Raw genomic sequence first — 20942 nt, 5'->3', positions numbered from 1 at the left:
TGAATATATTTTCAGTTGAAATACATTAAACTTTCTTGAGACTGAGAAGCTTGTGTCCATGAATCCGCACAGGTTTAGAAACCATCGCTCGTATGAAACTTAGCTTGCCCTTTTCTCACATAATATACTGCGAACTATGGATGAAGAGTGAGACAGATTCCATATTTCTTGATTTCTGGAAAGCATTTGACACAGTGCCCCATTGTAGGCTGTTAAAGATACAAGCATATGGAATAGGTTCACAGATATGTGAGTGACTTGAAGATTTCGTAAGTAATAGAACCCAATATGTTGTCCTCGATGGCGGGTGTTCAACAAAGATAAGGGTGTTCAACAAAGATAAGGGTGTCATCAGGAGTGCCCCAGGGAAGTGTGATAGGAGTGTTGTTGTTTTCTATATACATAAATGATTTGATAGACACTGTGGGCAGCAATCTGTGGATGTTTTCTGATGATATTGTGGTGTATGGTAAGGTGTTGAAGTTGAGTGACTGTCAGAAGATAAAAGTCAACATAGACAAAATTTGTAGTTGGCATGATGAATGGCAGCAGATAGCTCTGAATGTGGAAAAATGAAAATAAATGCAGTAGAGTAAGAAGTACAAGCCTTTAATGTTCAGATACAGTATTACTAATCTCTTGCTCAACACAGTAAAGTCATTTAAATATCCCTGCATAACCTTGCAAAGCGATGTGAAATGCAACAAACATGTGAGAGCTGTGGTAGGTAAGATGGCTGGTCAACATTGGTTTATTTGGAGAATTGTAGGAAAGAGTGGTTCATCTGTAAAGGAGACTGCATATAGGATGCTGGTGTGACCTATTATTGAGTACTGCTCTAGTGTTTGGGATCCATGCCAGGTCAGATTGAAGGAAGACATTGAAGCAATTCAGAAATGAACTGCTAGATTTGTTATTGGTGGGTTCGAAAAACACAAAAGTGTTACGGAGATGCTTTGGGAACACAAATTGGAATCTCTGAAGGGAAGGTGACTTTCTTTTTGAGAAACACTATTGAGGAAATTTAGAGAGTTGATATATGAAGCCGACTGCCACACGATTCTACTGCTGCTTGTGCTTAAGAACTATGAAGATAAGATACGAGAAAGTAGGGCTCATACGTAGGAAGTAGAGTCTTTTTCCCTCACTCTATTTGTGAGTGGAACAGGAAAGGAAATGAAATGACTAGCAGTGGTACAGGGTACCCTCTGCCAGGCACTGTATGGCTTGCAGAGTATTTATGTAGATATAGATGAACTGTTATCCTATGACAATTATCTGTGCACTTATGTGATAAGTTACACAGAAGCTGTTCAGTACAACTGGGAAAACTGCAGTTCTTTTTCAAGTCATCTCTTTTATCTGTTTCATGAATTTACTTATATCTCAACACACATGCAATGTACAATCTAGCAGAGTATTGATTGTCAGTAGTTTTTGACATTCATTTAATTTGTTTTAAGTCTTTTCAGTTCAATATCTGGAGGTTTCATAATGAAATCCACCCATGAATGAATGAATAAATGAAATTTATGATGTAACACAACAATAGAAAAAACATGTGCATCATATGTTTGCATTTTACTATGCTCATGAACATAGTGAGCATTCACGTTAGCTTTACCACCAAGTTGAAGTAATCTGAAGTTCAAAGGTTTTTCACTGAGTGAGAACAATGATAATCATTTAAGGAGAAAATGATGGATGTCATATTGCCACTTGACTAGAAATTGGTAGCTGTTAAATTTTATTGACATGTCTTTGGTGATGTCATGCAACTGGTAAGTGTAAAACTTTATTAATATGGAAACTTCTAAGTAAAAAGGAAGTTGAGCATGACCCTGTACAGATTATTGATGTGTGTATCCCAGAATTCCTTTCTGACAAAAGGGTAAAAGAATGCAAAGACTGCTACCCCCTATTGAAGAAAGAAATTTGCTTAATGAAATTTTGTTTAGCATTTGCCAGATACTAATAGATTTATATAGATTTATGGATTCTGAGAACCACTGTTAGATTTGGAATTGAGAAGTGTACTATTTGCTTACCTGCTTACTCACCTCTACTTTGGAGTGTTAACTCAACATCTTCGTAAAACAACTTATCTCATCAGCAAACATCATTTTCGGTGCACTGTTTAAAGCCTTTAGCAGGTCAAATGTGTATAAAAGTAATCTCAAGTACTGACTACAGAGTGAGGCAGTTTTTTTTAATCTTTCTGCATTCTTCATTCTCACTCTGTGTGTTTCTGAATGTGCCAGTGAATCTGTGTACATTATTTGTAAATAAATTAGAAAGAAACTTCCACATGGGAAAAATATATTAAAAACAAAGATTCCAAGACTTACCAAGTGGGAAAGCGCCGGCAGACAGGCACAATGAACAAAACACACAAACACAAACACAGAATTACTAGCTTTTGCAACCGATGGTTGCTTCTTCAGGAAGGAGAGGGAAAGACGAAGGGATGTGGGTTTTAAGGGAGAGGGTAAGGAGTCATTCCAATCCCGGGAGCGGAAAGACTTCAAGGGGGGAAAAAAAGGACAGGTGTACACTCGCGCGCGCACACACACACGCGCACACATATCCATCCGCACATACACAGACACAAGCAGACATATTTAGGCAAAGTCATGGACTGATTACAAAAATACCTGAATGATAGTCCTATTAAGTCAGAACAAGATTTTAATACACTGCTAGAAACATCATCAGAATTATTATTTTTGGTGAAATCATGATCTTGTGATTTGCTTAAACATTGTATTTTCGAAAGTAAAGTGTGTATTATAGATTATTTGTCAATAAAAATGAGAAAAATACCTGAAATGGAGCTCGCTGTTTAAAGAGGTTCTTGTCACTAATGCTGATTTGTTGGGATATTTGTATGTGGCTGCCAGAATTTTATACTGATATACCTGCTATACAATAAGCTCTAGCCTTCCTTTTCCTGTATAAGAGGCTCATATTTTCTTTCTTTTTTTCTTTATCATCATTTGTTAAGAAAGTGGAGTAACAGACAGAAAAAAAACTGAATTCAGGATTATTATTTGAGACAGATTTTTGTCTGTCTGTCGAGGAGTTCCTTGAGAAATTAAGCTGATCCCTGAGTTATATTGTCTTTTTAAGATTAATAAACACTTTATTTTAACTATTATTACTTTTCTCTTGTAACTTCATGTACTGACACATTCCATGACCATGGAGATTTGCCCTCAGTTCGGTCCTATGGAACTAGGTGTGTAAAATAAGAAATAAATACATAAATAAATGTAACGGACTTGGGAATGTGCTAAGTTTGTTGAAACTGTAGGCTGGGTTGTGTGTTATCAGTTACGATCAGTTAATTAGTCAGTTGATTTGATGATTTGATTTGATTTTAACTGGGAAGCTAAAACAGCTTAGGTCCAACCCGCCACTGCCCGCACCAAAACTAAGTTTATTGTGCAGTATTGCTCCTTGTATATCTAGTAAAGTCGACCAATGCGCTTAAATAGTGCAAGGAGTCCCTCTACCAGTTTTTTGTTAAGTGCAATTTCTTCAGGTCTAGTTGTCCCAAAGATTCTTTATCTTTTACTCTCCAGTGCCATGCATTCGAAGATTAGGTGTGATGCAGTTTCTTCATCCTCATCACAGATCCTAAAATTAGGGTCCTCTTCTGTTATACCCATTGTGTGTAGGTTTTTTTTTTTAAATTCCCATGGCCGGTCATCAGTCCAGTCATGAGTTTGATCTCTTTCCTGTTCAATCCCAGGATTATAGAGCTGCTTTTAAAACATGGCTTGGGCATCATTACCTTACCATGTTTTTGTTTATGGACCTTGGTCCAATATCCTATGTGCTGTTTCCCAAGTCCGTTCCCTAGTTCTAATTTGATCATAGCCTTGGTGATTGTCAGGACAGGTTCCGATCCAATAAATGGAGTTGTTTCCCCCATCCTAGCTGTATTAACACGATTCATGTTGTCCGTCGCACTTCACATAGTGTGGACCAGTAACTGTCTGCTAGGCATGCCCGATGTGAAAACTGACTGGGCACGGCCCATGCTGCCTGAGTTGTTTTTGTTCCACCGGCAGAGGACGTGGCCGAATTCTCGTGTGCCCTCTGGTGGACGGGACTTTACTTCCGGCAACTACCGTCCGTGACGCGCCGTGCCAATGTGCGCCACCTGGGACCCACACTAGGTTTACCCTATTGCTTCCCCCTAGCTCCACCAGAGCCCTGTGGCATTCTGGAACTATCTTAGAGCTTGTTGCAGGAGTTGCCAATGATTTCAGGGCTGCCTGGCTCTCTGAATAGATGTAGATGCTAGAGCACTTGCAGCACCTACGCATATTCCCCTCGACACTTGCCCTGATTGCAGTAATTTCAGCTAGGAATACAGGGGCCAGTTTTCCTAGAGGGATGATGTCCTCCAGTTTGGCTGAACCCCATACACCCCTGCCCCAATGCCTTGGTCTATTTGCAACCCATCAGTGAACCAAACGATGTGTCCTGTACGGTGTCAAACTGTTTTTTCACTCTGCTCCTAGTTAGTCATTTAGTTAGTTACGTGTTCCACAGGATATATGAATGATTCTTCCAACGAAATGATGCGGAACGTGTCAGTTTGCAGTATGTATATTCATGATTAGGTTTTTTTTCTGTCTTTCCTTTTTTTAAATTAACAATTAGTTTTTAAGTAAAAATTCAGGAATTGTCCAGGAGAAATGATTTTGAGTTAGATTTAAAACTTGCTTTGCTACCTGTCAGAAATTTTATGTTATTTGACAAAAGATCAAAAATTTTTGTTGCTATATATTCAATGCCTTTCTGAGCCACTGACATCTTTAACAATGAACAATAAAGGTTATTTTCCCCTCTAGTGTTGCAGCTATGTACATCATTGTTCTCAAATTGTGATGGATTATTTATGATGAATTTCATTTGTGAATATACTTAATGTGATGGCACAGTTATAATGCCTAGCTCCTTGGAGAGGTATCTACATGATGTCCATGGGTGAACATGCACAATACTCTTATTGCCCACTTTTTTGGAATCAATACTTTCTTTCTAAGTGTTTAATTACCCCCAAAAATTATTCTGTACTATGTTATTGAGTGTAATTATGCAAAATATGTCAGGAGGTTGATTCATTTTTTTCTAAGATTACCAATTAAGCAAAGAGCAAAAATAGCTCAACTTAATTTTTTGACAAGCTCAGTGACATTCTTCTCCCCAATGGAGTTTTAATCTACACTGTTTACTAACTCCTGATCATGAGCTGCATCAATTGTTTGTATGACTCTATTTGTTGTACCGAACTGAATATAATATATTTTTTCAAAGTTTGGGGAGAATCAATTTTTTGAGAACCACTTAATAATTATTTAGAAAACATCATTTACCAACTTTTCTGTTGCTTACTTTCTAAATAGATTTAGCATTATGTATCATCTGCAAGAAGTACCTATTTTGCTTGTTGAATGATAAGTGGAAGGTCATTCACATAAATAAGGAATAGGAATGGACCCAAAATTGAACATTGTGGGATTCCAGTTGTGTTTTTCCACAGTCACTAAAATATTCTTCCTTTCTCAAAGTGTCTGAATTATTCAGCACAACTTTTTGCATTCTGTTTGTGAAATATGATTCAAAACAGTTGTATGTAAAGCAATCAATAACATAAAACTTGAGTTTTTCCAAGAGAATTTCATGATTACACAATCAAATGCCTGGAAAGATCATAAATAATACCAACTAGCAACATTTTATTCTTTAAGGCTTGAACTATTTAATGAGTGAATATATAAATGGCACTCTCAGTTGAGCAACCCTTCTGGAGTCCGAACTGTGGTATGCTACGTACGTTTTTTTCCGCTTAAGTGTGTGACTACTCTTAATTACATTATCTGTTTGAATATTTTCAAGAATGATGTCAGTAAGAAAATTGGATGATAATTGTTTAAGTCTGTCTTGTCACCTTTTTTTATGAAGTGGTTTAATAATTGCATATTTTAACCTGTCTGAAAAAATTGCCTGCATAAGTGATGCATTGCATGTATAGCTAAGGACATTGCTTATTAAGCTGGGTCAGCTTTTCAGAAGTCTGTTTGAAAGTCCATGAACACCACATGAGTTTTTATTTTCTAGAATTTTTATTATTGTATTAGTTTCACTCAATTATGTTGGAGGTACTTCTTTGTGCTTAAAGTTTTGTGAAATGACATTTTAAATATATTCTCTTGCTTCTTGAACTGAACCATTCAATCCCATATTTGCTGCTATGTTTGGGTGGTGATTGTTAAAAGTACTTGCAACTTGAGAATTATGTCACAACATTGTCATTTAGTTTAATTGTTATAGAATGTTGTCTTATATTTGACAATGACCCACATAATTTTAATCTTATTATCAGCATTATTTATTTCTTTCAGGATGTGCATACCCCTGGGCATTTCAATGACTTTGCTTAAAATGCTACAGTAATTTTTATAGTGTGCAAGTAATGTCAGATCTTGACTTACTCTGGGCTTAACATAAATTTTCCTCTTCATCTTACAAGAGATTTTAATTCCCTTAGTCACCCATGTTGGATGTTTTGGATATTTATTTAGGAATGTGACTTTGAAATATTGACACAAATTTACTGTGGAATAAACTGAATTTGACATTAGCATCTTTTTGTACATGTACCTTTCCCATACCACCCATTTTAACTTACTCTCAAAACATTGTATCCTGTTCTCATTAATAATACCAACTGCTTTGTGTGAACCAGCATTAGGTTTTTAAGCTCCCATAACATTTATTTTACTTAATTGTACATCATGATCAGATGTCCAGTAGCAGCTGGGTACCCATAAATTGCTTCCACATGAACACTGTCCATAAAAAGGTTACCTGTCATTGTCCAACTATTTTTCTGCACATGAACTGGAAAACTGACTACTGAAAGTAGATTGAAACACCTAGATAATAAATTTAGTTCATTTTTCCTGTCAGTATCTTTTAAGAACTCTACATTGAAATCTCCACAAGCTTCTAACTGTTTCTTCTTGTCTGACAGGTAGCTTGATAATGCATATAGATTTCTCATAAACAGCTGAAAGTTTCCTAGAGGGATATGTAGACTATTACAATTATCAGAGAAGTATTCTTCAGTAACAGCTCAGAAGCACATGCTTCTAGGTTCTGATCAACACAAAAACTATTTCTTTCAATACTTTTGACTTTGCATCCAACCTTTACATATGTTGCAACTCCTCCTTTTTCTATGTTAAACTCTACACAAAAATGGTGCAAGTCTATACTCCCTGATACTTAACTTCTCCGTCCTTGTGCTTACGTGGTATTCACAGAAGATCTATTACTTCAGAATCTACCTTGTTTTTCAACCCTCTGATGTTCTGATCAAACAAATTTTATTTTTCTGGAAACTGTTACATATACTGTTGTCTTGTACTGCTCCCCCCAAATTTCTTTTGCTACTCTCTGTCTGTAACCTGACTCTAAGCTAAAAAATGTGGCCCTTTGATTCCATTAATCACAGGGTTGTTATCTTGTCTCTGTACAATGTGCTCAGCTACTCTTTCCTTCCCCCTTGTATTCAGTTGCAGGCCATGATTAGTGTACCCGATCTCCCAATTGCAGCAACAGCCCCAGCACAGATATGAGACTTTGTTTCAGTCAAAAGCAATTCACTTAGCTCTTTGTTCATGTGGCTAACATCTGTGTTAACTCAGGGCTGATCATATCACTGCAAAACCTCAACAAATCCCACTCTGTTGTGAACTATTGCTGCTCCTGTTTCCTCCAGGACCCTTTACTGTGAGGCTAGCCAGGCTGTTTCCTGCTTCTTGTACTGTAAGTACCTTATCCTCAGCATCAGAATCTCTCCATAAAGGCCCCTGTGTTGTCTGTCACCTGGCTAAGCTTCGCACTAGAATTCACAATGCTTGTGGCCTGGTATTCTAAGACTGGCTTTTCCTGTAGCAGTTGGCCTACACTTCTCCCATGATTGCTCCATAGCAAGGAGAGTCTTTTCTTTCCACATGACTTTTTCATTGGCCTAGCCTTAAAAGTCATTCCTACGAGAATGCTTCACCCTATTAAACTTAAAAACTGGTTAATTGTGTCTCACCCTGAGTCGTGCTTGATAGGAAATTATAAGTTTTAAGGGCTGTGCTGAGATGCCAAAATATATTGTTTACAGGTAAAAATAAATTAGAAAAAAAGTCTGCAAGAGGGAATGTTATATGTATAGGGTGAAGCAGCTAAGACCCCAACTACATCCAAAATGAGTAAATGTGTTGCGATGTAGCTTTGCTAAGCTACGGTGGATTGTGTGGTGAATTTTCTGACCTGTGCAAGTAATTTTTAAATGTTGATAGCTGCTGAAGTATGACAACAGCTTAGTTTGTTTAAAATGGGACTGTATACTTTTATCTTTTGTGTGGACAGAGCCTTTGAAGTAAACTTACAGAATTTTATCAACTAGTAACAAAATAAGTGTGTGGTAAACCACCGTCCCTGATCAGGAGACGAACCTCTGCCCTACAGCACCAAAATACACACACGTGACTCAGGGACTGGTTGTATGTGTACCTCTGTACTTCATGTCCATCGGCCTGTGCTCTGCTGTTTTAGCAGTTGGACAAGCTGCTCATGAATTTCTTCAGAGTTACACAATGTATGTGACATTGGAAAAAGTGGATGTAGTTTTAGTTTGTGGTGGGTGTTGTTGATCAAAACCTTTCCATTTGAGGGAGTTGCAGCAGGTTATATGCACTGTAGTAAAATTCTGATGCGAGTGTCTAAGCACCAACATCTAGGCATGGCATTAATGTGGCATTCATGTCTTTCCATGTGTATGATAAATGAGGAAATGTGAACTATGGCAACATTATCATCAGATCCATCCAGACAGGACCAATGTACTGTTATCCTTTTCTTGGCTGCCAAAGGACAAAAACCAGTACACATCCATTGGAGAATGGAGAGTGTACAGGGCAGCATGTCTGTTGAAGAACCACTGTTGCAGAATTATCACATGCCTTGAAGGGTTGATGATGATTCCTGTCAGATGAGGGTATGCAGTGGGCAGTTACGGACTTCTTCATGTAGCAGGACACAGTGTTTTACAAATGGGTATTTTCATCCTGGTATGATTTTGCCTGATTGGCATACTGATTCTGGAGAGAACTTGTGCAGTTTTATTATGAAAGATATGCCAAACCATTATGACCTGTCTTTGAAAGTGTAAAAAAACCACAATAGTTTGGAAGTGTTAGATATAAAATATCATTATTTGCAAAATGCACAACTAGTTATATCAAAATCCATGTCAGCTGAGAGAAATGGATAAAAAACTACCTTGGTCTGTCAATGCGTGGTGTAAGCTTTTCAAGAATTGCGCGATTCATCTATATTTTATTGATCGGGTTCCAAATAGCTGCAAGTGTGTCTACAATTTCTAAGAGGAATGCTGCTGTGGTTATTGAAAGACATCCCATTGGCCTTAAAGTTCTCTATGTTGCAGCAACATATTGGGAATCCTACCCATCCTGCACAGATAATTGCAAAGTATCTTAACAGAACATTTGGAGATTGTTGGATAAGTTGTCCAGGGAAAAAAAAAGTGGCCTGCATGCTCATGAGACTGAAAACCTCTTGACTGTAGGAAAAATTAAAACACAATGTAAACAAGTCATTAAGATGTGAAATAACTTATAACATGGGCCTGTGCTGCGATAAATGCAGGTACAATTCAGTATGAAGTAGTATCTGTCCAGAATTGTATATATCTGCGCTTTGGGTCAACCTTTTGAGTGCTTGGTATGATAGTCATAACACCACTTGGAGAACGTAAACAGGAATTCTTGGAAGAAAGATTACATAGTTTTCATGAAACCCTATTGGATAAATTTAGAGGACCTATATTCAAAGTTTGCTGTGCAGCCATTATGCTGCGGCCAATGAATATCTTTTGTAGGGACCATGAGAAAAAGATAAGAAAGATTTGGGTGCTTACAGAGGTGTACAGGCGCTCAATTTTCTTTTGCTCAATATTAGAATGGAATAAAACAGAAAACTTGTGACACTGGTATGATTTACCCTCTGCCAAGCACTGTATAGTGGCTTGTGAAGCATTTATGTGAATGTAGCTTTAGATATGGATGTAGAATAAACACGCAAATTGTACATAGGTTGTATCTATGCTTTTATTTGCTACAGCAGAGTAGACAACTGTGCAGACAGCAACACAGTGGTTTGTAATTATGTTATTTTGTTACTATCTGATCAAGTTCCACACATTATGCCACCAAATTTCTCCTGGAAGGACCTTTTCTATGCCGCAGAAAAAAAATACATAGCTCCATAAAAACAAAAACAACAGTGGTGTCATAATTCAGAAGCTATAAATGCTAAAAATTACTTGCATGTGTGTGAGGATTTACCTTATTACACTATGCACAACTACTTATTAAATACCACTCCTTGATATATTTACTCGTTCTGGATATATTTTCTGTGGCTTGTTTTCATTGCCTCATTCTGTGTGTGTATTTGTGTGTGTCTGTTTTCAAGGAATATGTCATAATGTTGCAGCAATATGTTGTATAAATTTTTGTTGAGGTATGCTGATTATATCACTACCTGAAACTGTGTTGCAATTTTTAATCTTGCAGGGTGGCGGTGGTCTTGTACAGCAATTGAGACGCAGTTACAGTCTGGGTGATCTGAGCTCAGATGTTGATGGTGACAGCAACAGTGGAAGAAAGGCACTACCAGAGGCTCAGGATAGGAACAGAGATCGAGAAAGGGTTGCGTCAGGTGGAGGTGCATTATTTCAGTTTCAGACTTGTTTTCGTATATTGACAGTATTCCATGACAGTTCTTAAGATGTCAGACAGCCTTCAATGTTTGTGTATCCTATCAGTGTGATTACAGTTTAAATGCTAGGAATGTCAGGCCAGTCATATGACATTTTCTGAATTCAGTAATCTGGATTTTAGCTTCTCTCACATTTTACTAATTCTCAGGGTGTTCATCAGACTGCAGTGTTTGATTTGAGTGATTTAGTTACAATAATGACTGTCATAGATACTTCATGTTAGTTATGCAGATGTACAGTACCTTCTTTTGAAGTGGACCATAGTCATCTTCTACTAAGCAAGGTGAGGCATTGGCTAAGTGTCGGAGTATATCTGGAAAATGCTAAGTTCAATTATATTTTAGTCAGTCTCAATATTAGAGAAGGAAACTTGCTGCTTACTATGTAGCGGAGATGCTGAGTCGCAGATAGGCACAACAAAAAGATTCACACAATTATAGCTTTTGGCCATTAAGGCCTTTATGAACAATACACACACACACACACACACACACACACACACACACACACACACACACACACACACACACACACACACGAAAGCAACACGCCCACATGATTCTAGCCTCAGGTTTGATTTTTGCCTGATTTTAGTCAGTTTCATTTTTTTTATTTTTATTTTTTTATTTTTTACTGTCATCCAGAATTGCTCTACGAGTGCTCATCTTACAAAATTACTGAAGTGTGTGGGTGCCATACCAAATAGGACTAACACAGAATATGCAACATATTCAAAGAAGGCAGTTTGAGTGATCTAAGGTTCATTTTGCTCAAGGGAGAGAGTCACAGAAATGTTGATAATCTGAATGGGCCGATGCTCAAAGTTAGGTGCCATTTATCCTGTGATAGCCTATTTCCAAAGTTTTAACAACCAGTATTAAGTGAAAAATGTAGAAATGTACTTCAGTCTCCCGTGTAATGCTCCCATGGGGACCAAAAAGATAAGACTAGACTAGTTACATTGTGCACAGAGTCATTTAAGCAATCAGTCACTTCCTGTCCACTTTGTTATTGGAATGAGAAATGGTACTAAGTACACTCTGTCTTGCACTTTACAGTGGTTTGCAGAGTATACATGTAGATGTAGATTGCTACAATAGTTTATTCTGACAAAACCATGGGTGAGTCTTCGTCGCATCCTCCTCTGACTAGAGTGGTGCTGTTTTTCTAATAATCCTACCATTGAAACAATATTAATCTTTAGCGAAAACTCCTCAGTTGCTAAGCTGCATCTAGAGCATTTGGTGACTCCCATCATCAGTGGTAAAAATCTGTGTGTGTCAAAATTCTGTGTATATAAGTAGAAAATGTGAAGCTCCTGGAATGTTGCAGAGGTTGGCTTGGTAAAATTTGATACATACTGACCGCCGTGCAACACTCCCCATTGGACTAGTCATACTGGAGTGTGTGAGAGCATGTGGGAATGTGACGTGGTCGTTGTAACCAGTGCCGTTGTGTTCACTTTTGTTACCACTGTTTATGGCCATTGTAACTTCTCACTTCAAGTTCAGTGCACACTGCACCCAGAGAATAACCACAGTTCATTTTAAAGTTGTTGTTTGCAAGTTCAAGTACTGCTGCACCTTTCATAATGAAGTCCCAGTATGGTGCTTTAAGGGCCAGGATATTTGTTTCTTGGAACCTTATTTAGTGAAAATTTTCAAAGATGTGCTCCATTGTTGCACCTCATATAATTATCAGTGTTTTGCATGGAATTTGTTGCATTCATCAGTCAGGTACAGAAAACATCAGCTTGGTGGCAACAACTGTAATAGAGACTGTGGTTACCAGGCAGACCGGAAATAAACAGTTGCCACAGATATGGCCATGATGGCATGGGGATCAGTGCCCACATCACCATCACTCCCATGCAGTTGATCTGATGATGTATGTGGCTCTGTCTTCCAACCAATAATGTCCATAGATATTGAATTTGACACGTTAGGAAACACTGCAACAAGCCACAAGTTTTTAGAAATGATTTTATTATACCTGAGCCCATCGTCAGTAGGTAGTGTGCATTTCCTGGCAAGTTTTACATTTTCGTCATAAAATATAACAAAATTTTTGTGATTACATAGTTTACAAAATGTTTTACATTCTGTACAAGCTCTACACATTGTAGTTATTTCATGATATACTCTCCTTATGTATTACAAGAGAGAGGTTGGATTCTGTTTTCTGATCCATACTGATTCATGAGCTAAACTAAATAGCATTATTTTTTGAAGTAAGTGCAATGTATATAGCTTACACACAATGTAAAATCTTTTGTGAACTATGTAATCACAAAAACTTTATTATACTTTAGGACACAAATGTATAATGTGCCAAGAAATCAACACTACTGTCTGACGATGGGCTCAGGCCTGAAACTAGTAATGATACATTTCTAAAAAATCGTGTAGCTGGTTACAGTATTTCCTGCAGTGCCATTTACAAAAAACAGCTGTGGTGTTCTCTAACCATAATAAATAAAATAATATTGAATTTTACCAGGTCCAAGTCCAAAACGTTCTAGAAGCTTTCCGTACGTTACACGTATAGGGATCATCAGCGTGTCCTGGTGGTGGAAGTCATCAAAAGACCAGGGCCAGTAACAAAACTGATGTGGTTCACCAACTGATAGGTTTTTATCAAAGAAATCTGCTGAATAAAATTTTAATGGCACAGATTTATCATGCTTTACTTTTCCATTCCTATAGCTAATTCTCTCTTTCTCTCTCCTGTTTTTAGTTATAATAGCAGTATTTTACTTGTAATTTCTCAAGAGATCAGTTTATTCTTCCTGAATACTTCACTAGCTCTACCTACAATCCAGAACTTGATTTTTATATCTGTGCAAGATTGTGAAATAGTGTAGTTAATACTTATTATAATTCTTACAAGCTTATAATTCTGCTTTATGATGACAATAAAATTTGTACTGTATTAGCTGAAAACTCAGTGATTCATAAAATCCTATTCACGTTTCACTTACGGTATTTATGTAAATTTGTTTTTCCTTAAACTATATTATCTCAGAACTTTGGCTTCTCCAAAATAAGATTTTTGGATCATCTGAGGAACATGTAGAGCAATTGTTTGTTCCTGGTATTGTTGTGGCATCATTCTTTGTATTGCCATTATGATAACTGTGTTGAACATTTGTCAGAAGGTGATACTATATGCTGAACTGAGAACTGAATCAGAATAACTGAGGCATGCAAGCTGGTTCTCTTAGAAGAACACTTCCTATTAAAAGCAGATGTATGGATTTGACTCCCAGTCTACCAGTTTTTCTTAATTCATCACAAATGTTCAACACAATGTGTTGTCTGCAGAGAATACGACACCTTAGATTGATCCAATAACTGATAATTATATTTCAGATTCAGCAGTTGTTAGCCTTTGTGAATGTTGTACCTCTCCTTGCTCTTCTATTTTACTTGACTTTTCCTTCCAAATATAACTTAGTCAGTGAGTTTTCATCTTAATTTCCTGTTTTATGACTGAATTCAAATACGAGATGTGGTCAAACAGTGAGGGAAATTCTATTTTTCATAAGGGATGTTTGTTTGTTTATTTATTTATCAGCACCACCATCATAATCAACTTCAACTTTGTCCCCTTCAGAGTAATCCCCCTCGGATACAATGCACTTATGCCAGCACTTTTTCCAATCTAGTAAGCACTTCTGAAACTTAATTTTTGTTATGGTGTTCAGCTCCTTCAGCAATTCTGTTTTTATCTCATCAGTGGAGGGAAAATGATATCCTTTCTTGATTCTCTTCACCCTCAGGGAAAGAAAAAAGTCACAGAGGTCATGTCCTATGAATACGATGGCTGAGACAAAGTAACAGTTTTGTTGTTTGCCAAAAATTACAAACAGGCATTGGGGTGTACATGGGAGCATTATCGTGATGCAATTTCCTCGAGTCCTTTTGCCACAATTCTGGTAGTTTTCTTCAGATCACTTCACACAACTGATTTGTAACTCCCAGTAGTACTCCTTATTGACTGTATGACTGCGATGCAGGAACTCATCGACCCTATCCCTATTAATCAAAGAAAAGTGTGAAAAGAACCTCACATGTGTTCGAATCTGTTTATTTCCTTTTTCAGGCAGTGTCCATTGGGACGATTGGGCCATGGTTTCGACATCATACCCATGTTTCGGCAGCTGTTATAACCTCTTTCAGATTTTCTGGATCATTGTCAGCTTCATTCAGCATTTCCTGAGTGATGCCTGTGTGACTTAGTTTTTGGTTAAAATTCAAGAATTTTGGAATAAACTTTACTGGTACACATTTCATGCCCAAAACATACAAACAAATTGCTTGGCCTCAGCCATAGGATATGCTAACATCTTTAGCAACCTCTCTGTTGGTGATTCGATGATCATTTTCTTTACTTGTGGTCCATAATTGATATGCTAGGGCGTCCAGGGTGGCTATTATCTTCAATGTCTTCTTGACCCTCTTGCAACATTTATACTACTTGGAACTCTTGTCTTACTCGTAACAGATTTGCTAAAAGCCACACGCAACCTTTTGAATGTGGTGCTTCACTCAAGTTCATTTTTTTAAGGAAAATTTAATGTAAGTTCTTTGATCCATCTCTTTTGCTTAGCACTCAGAAACACGTATAAACTTTTTGACTGTCAACAATAAACTAAATATTCAAAACAGCTGAAAATCCAAACAAATATCAGGAACATACATACTAACAAGATTTAAAAAAATGAATATTGGTTGTGTGAAGTTCTCAAAATTCCAGAATTCTTATTAGTTTTTTTATTGCACCTTGTATTTTTATTACATATTTATAGAGTATTCATTTTGATACTTTTCTTGTGACAGCTTCAGTATCCAACAGACCCAGTTGTGCAAGCAGTGTTTGCCTAGCGATTTTTTGTTAAGGAGAAACCAGTTAAGACCCCCCAATGTTGTGTTGGCTATGAATATATTTTTAATTTCTTAATGCAGTGATTCCTGTTGTCTCCAATGCCGTTCTACCAATAGTCTTTGCTGACTTCCATCACAAGGAAGCATATAGATAAAAGGTACTGAATCTACTGCCATATTCCGTACAGGATTGAAACCATAGGCATTACTGTTATTAAGTGGACCATTTGAACATGTCTAATTAATTAACTCATAGCTTCATGTAGCAAAACATTACTCTGGGTTTGCTGCACAAGAGCCCACTATTAACTATTGTAGTGACCTGCTCTAATATTTCCAGTATAACTTACTTAACCCTTGCAATACCAATGTATTTTCAGTAATGTAACATGGAGTCATTTTATGCCCAAAAAAAAAAATTGATTATTGTTGACTTATATTAACAATAGACTTTTTTTAAAGAGGTACTGATTTGTAAATAGCACCTAGAACTTGGAAATATCTTTGAGTACACTCATAGAAATACCAAGAAACTTTCAATAACATGTATTACAAAGGAGGGGGTATTTTGTGACCACCGCAAAAAATTCTTTTTAAAACACATCACTAATTACTATAGACTTTTACTCACAATATACTTTTTAAAGAGATATTGATGTATAAGTAGTGCCCTAAATCTGAAACTATGGAATATGACATTCAAACAATGGAAAATCCAGTTGTGGAAAGGAACGTTGTTACTCACCATATAGTGGAGATGCTGAGTCGTAGATAGGCACAACAAAAAGACTGTCACAAATATAGTTTTGGGCCAGTATGGCCTTCATCAAAACAAACTCACACATACATACTAATGCAAATGCAACTTGCACACACATATGTGCAGTCTCAGGCTATTGAGGCCCAAATTGTCTCTGTTTGGGAAGAGTGTGTGTGTGTGTGTGTGTGTGTGTGTGTGTGTGTGTGTGTGTGTGTGTGTGTGTTTGTGTTTGTGTTTGTGTTTGTGTTTGTGTTTGTGTTTGTGTTTGTGTTTGTGAAAAGTCGCATCTGCTGCTGAAACATAAACTTGTGGGCTAAGTTTAACTGAAAAATTTAAAATATGTATGGAATAGTTTAATAATGTAATCCTACAGTCAGAATTTAAAATACCATGTCAATAAAAGTTAGCCTCAGGAAAGAGGCACAGTTTATTGGTATTTGGTAGCAATAGGCAGATTCAAAAGGAAATTCAGACATTTCACAAAGAAAGTATATATCTCCAGCAATTGTCTAGCATTTATGGTTTTGTTTGGATTAGGACGTAATATGTACTAAACAGCTGAAAGTTGTACTGTAAGCTTGACTTCTAGAAAAGGCATTTGTAGTACTTACAAAAATAAAACAAAAAAAATCCAAGTACTTAGGAAAAGTTAATTAAGCTAGAAATTAAGATCATAGAACTATATTCTTTTAGATCTCAAATTTCTAAATAACTGCACCAAAAAAATCTGATACTCTTGTTTTTTCAGATGGTAGACATCATCGACCTAGAGGCCATAGCCCTCGACGTTCTGCATCTGGGTCAGGAAGGGTTGAAATGTATTTTCCAGAAGTGGATGTTGATGTGAGAGGAGCATCTGTTAGGGAACCAAGTGTGCCGCTGAGGTAACACAATATCAAGATCTGATTTTGTAATTACTAAATACTAATGATTTGTGGAGACATTGTGTAGGATTAAAAAGCTTTAATTAGCATTGTAAAGTTTTTATACAACAAAACACACAAACTGATAGCAAAACTAGACATGCAGAATAAAGAACAAGGGGCACATTTACTTCCAACAACAATTCGAAGAGCCTACTGACATTGCCAAAATCAAGGAGTACACAGTTCAGAGGTAAAATACATTCATGGCCCACTGTAGACACAAACATAGTGGTTCATTAAAAATGACACTTCTCCACTTAATATACATATGAAAATTTAATTAATAATAAGTAAAATTAAAATTTTTCTCTATATCTTGCCCAAAAACTTTCTGTTACTGCCACCATGAAAATATGACTTTTAGTTCATCCCAAACAAATAATGCAGAAGTTCATAAATTAATTGTTTGAGCTTTGTAAAGATGTGTATCATTTACATTCACTTAGTGTATGTTCACTATGCACACCTTCCAGAACTCTCTCTCGTACAAAGTGAAAGTTGATGTCAGCTTGCTTTGTGTGTTTGTGAAACTCACAATTAGTTAGCTAGTTCCACAGATCATTTATGGGATAATATCAGAGATATCATTTTAATTGTAAAGACAAGTTTAAAAAAAAAAAGTAATTCATGCATCCTGTAATATCATTTCGTGTAGGTATAGATTAACATGTTGTGCTGATAACTTTGATACATTGTGTCCAGTGTTTTTTATCATACGCATTCGCAAACCAGCTTACAGTTACAAATGTCCAGGCACGCACGCACGCGCGCGTACACACACACACACACACACACACACACACACACACACACACACACACACACGTTCTTTTGGCTGTCATCAGGACTTTGATAATACTCTCCCCATTCTAATGAATTTTTTTGTGTTATTCCCTTATGAAAAATCCAAGTTAACAACTCACCACAATGAATAAAATGCTGAGCTCAAGAAAACGAAACTTTCACTTTGTATGAGAAAGTCATCACAAGTCCTGGGGATAGTATTTTGCAGTAAGATTTATGAAACTATTCTGTTCTCTTTTGCTCTGTTGTGCTGTAGCAGTTTACTGTAGAATGATAGCTGTTTATTGTTAAATAACAGCAATTTTTTTATCGTTCCTTGCTCTGTGTTATCTAAATAATCCTTGACTTTGCAGTAAGAATTATTTAACAGGTATGGCTTTCAAATGGAATTATCATGGATGAACAAAAATTGTGGCCTACAATAGAACAGGTCAAACATTTTAGTTATTTAGCTTGTGACTTCACAAATGAGTATGATGAAGATGCAGAGAAGAAATTAGCAATGTTTGGTAATATATGTGGAACAATAAACAGATTTCTGAAAAATACAATGAGGAAAGGAACAAGATTGAAATTTTATAAGGCAAAGACAGTTCCAATGCTTAGCTACACAAGTGAATCGTGGGTTATAAATAAACGTCAAGAAAGTCATATTGAATATGGATTTTAGTTGTTTTTTGATCTTCTTGGACAATTTATTATATAGCTTTATTCCCTTTCAGAAAATTCTGTTCAGTAGCTTATGTTTGCTTATTTGTGGTAAATGTAACTTGAGTTTGGTGTGGCTCTTGTCCATTGCCATGTGAGATCATTGCTGATGATGTTCCCAGTGTACATAACAGATCGATAGACATTATCACATGCTACAGTTAAACAGGTCTTTACAGGAAGCTGAGTTACTCTGTTTAGTTATTATTCTAATAGCCCATTTCTGTAGTTTGAAAACTGTGCTCATATTTCGTGGATCTGCATGAGACCCGCAAAGAATGACTCCATTTGTAAAGAAGAGTGCATATAGAAATAGTATGTAACTACGCTAACACACTGATGACAGGACTCTAAGGGGATAGCATGCTGATGACTCTTCTTTGCTAGGATTTGGGGGGTAAAAAAAAGGAGGAGGAAGAAGAAGAAGAAGAAGAAGAAGAAGAAGAAGAAGAAGAAGAAGAGAGAAGTAAAAAGACTGTGGGAGTGTCAGTGGAATAGAAGGCTGTGTATCTATGTAGTGCTGTAATGGGAACAAGGAGTGGGATAGATGCGTAGGTATTGGTAGGAAGAACCCAGATGGCCTACACTGTGATGCAGTCATTGAAATGAAGGGCATTGTGTTGCGCAATGTGCCCAGGAGCTGGGTGGTCCAGCAGTTTCTTGGCCACAGTTTTTCGGTGGCCACTTACGTGAACAGACAGCTTGTTCATTGCCATGCACACATAGAATGCAGCCCAGTGGTAGCAGCAGAGCTTGTAGGTCACATGACTATTTTCACAGGTAGCCCTACCTGTGATGGTACAGGAAATGCTTGTGACAGGACTGGAGTAGGTGGTAGCAGCAGGATGTGTGGGAGAAGTTTACATGTAGGTGTGTTACAGGGATGTGAGCAATGAGGCAAGGGGCTGGGAGCAGAGATTGTGTAGGGATGAACAAGGATATTGTGTAGCTTCTGTGTGGGTGGCAGAACACCACTGTGGGAGGGATGGAAATAATAGTGGGTAGGACATTCCTCATTTAAGGGCATGCCGAGAGGTAGTCGAAACCCTGGCAGAGAATGTGATTCAGTTACTTCAGTCCTGGGTTGTTCTGAGTCACGAGGGGAATGCTCCTTTGTAGCCTGATGGTGGGGCTTTGGGAGGCGTTTGGTGACTGAAGAGAGAAGGTACAGATAACTGTTTCTGTACAAGGTTGGGAGGGTAATTTTGGTCTATGGAAGCCTCAGTGAGGCCCTGGGTATATTTCGAGAGGGGTTACTTATCACTACGGATGCAACAGCCATGGATGAATAGGCTGTATAGTATGGAATGGGTGACAGCTGTCAAAGTTGGGGTATTGCTGGCAGTTGGTAGGTTTGATATGGGTGGAGGTACTGATGTAGCCACCTTTGAGGTGGAGGTCAACATTGAGGAAGATGGCTTGTTGGGTAAAGGAGAACCAGGTGAAGCAAATGAGGGAGTAGGTGTTGAGATCTGGAGGAAAGTGGATAGGGTGTCCTCACCCTCAATCCAGGTCATGAAGATGTCAGTGAATGAGAACCAGGTGAGGGGTTTGGGATTCTGGGTGCCCCATGAATAGATTGGCATGGGATGGCGTCATGCAGGTGCCCATTGCCATACCCCAGATTTGTTTGTAGGTACTGCCTTCAAAGGAGAAGTAATGGTGTGTGCAGATATTGTTGGTCATTAGACCAGGAAGGAGGTTGTAGGTTTGGAATCTGTCAGTTGTTGGGAAAGATAGTGTTCAATAGTGACAAGGAAATGGGCATTAGGTACCTTAGTGTACAGGAAGCTGGCATCAATATTGATGCGCTGGGCACCATATGGAAAAGAAACAGGAACTGTGGAGAGTTGGTGGAGGAAACAGTAGGTATATTTTATGTAGGAAGGTAGGTTTTGGGTAATAGGCTGAAGATGCTGGTCTACGAGAGCAGAGATTCTCTCAGTGGGGGCACAGTAACCGGTCACAATGAGCGATCT

At 37.5% G+C, this 20942-nt stretch overlaps 1 protein-coding gene across 12 annotated transcripts in view; it reads left to right on the top strand.

Moving 5' to 3' along the window:
* The window catches only part of LOC126278045 (receptor expression-enhancing protein 1), a 628988-nt gene that overhangs the window by 561655 nt on the left and 46391 nt on the right, over positions 1-20942 (top strand). For 7 of the 12 annotated variants that reach the window (XM_049977819.1, XM_049977813.1, XM_049977810.1 and 4 more), the window contains 2 exons: positions 10674-10824; positions 17274-17409. In XM_049977819.1, the coding sequence (XP_049833776.1) occupies positions 10674-10824; positions 17274-17409 (287 nt within the window). The remainder of the gene's footprint in view (positions 1-10673; positions 10825-17273; positions 17410-20942) is intronic. The other 5 variants (XM_049977820.1, XM_049977811.1, XM_049977815.1 and 2 more) reach the window with 1 other exon arrangement.

This window comes from Schistocerca gregaria, chromosome 6, assembly GCF_023897955.1.
Source record: "Schistocerca gregaria isolate iqSchGreg1 chromosome 6, iqSchGreg1.2, whole genome shotgun sequence".
Lineage (NCBI taxonomy): Eukaryota > Metazoa > Arthropoda > Insecta > Orthoptera > Acrididae > Schistocerca > Schistocerca gregaria.
Note: the sequence above shows the minus strand (reverse complement) of the source record. Positions and strands in the feature narration are given on the sequence as shown.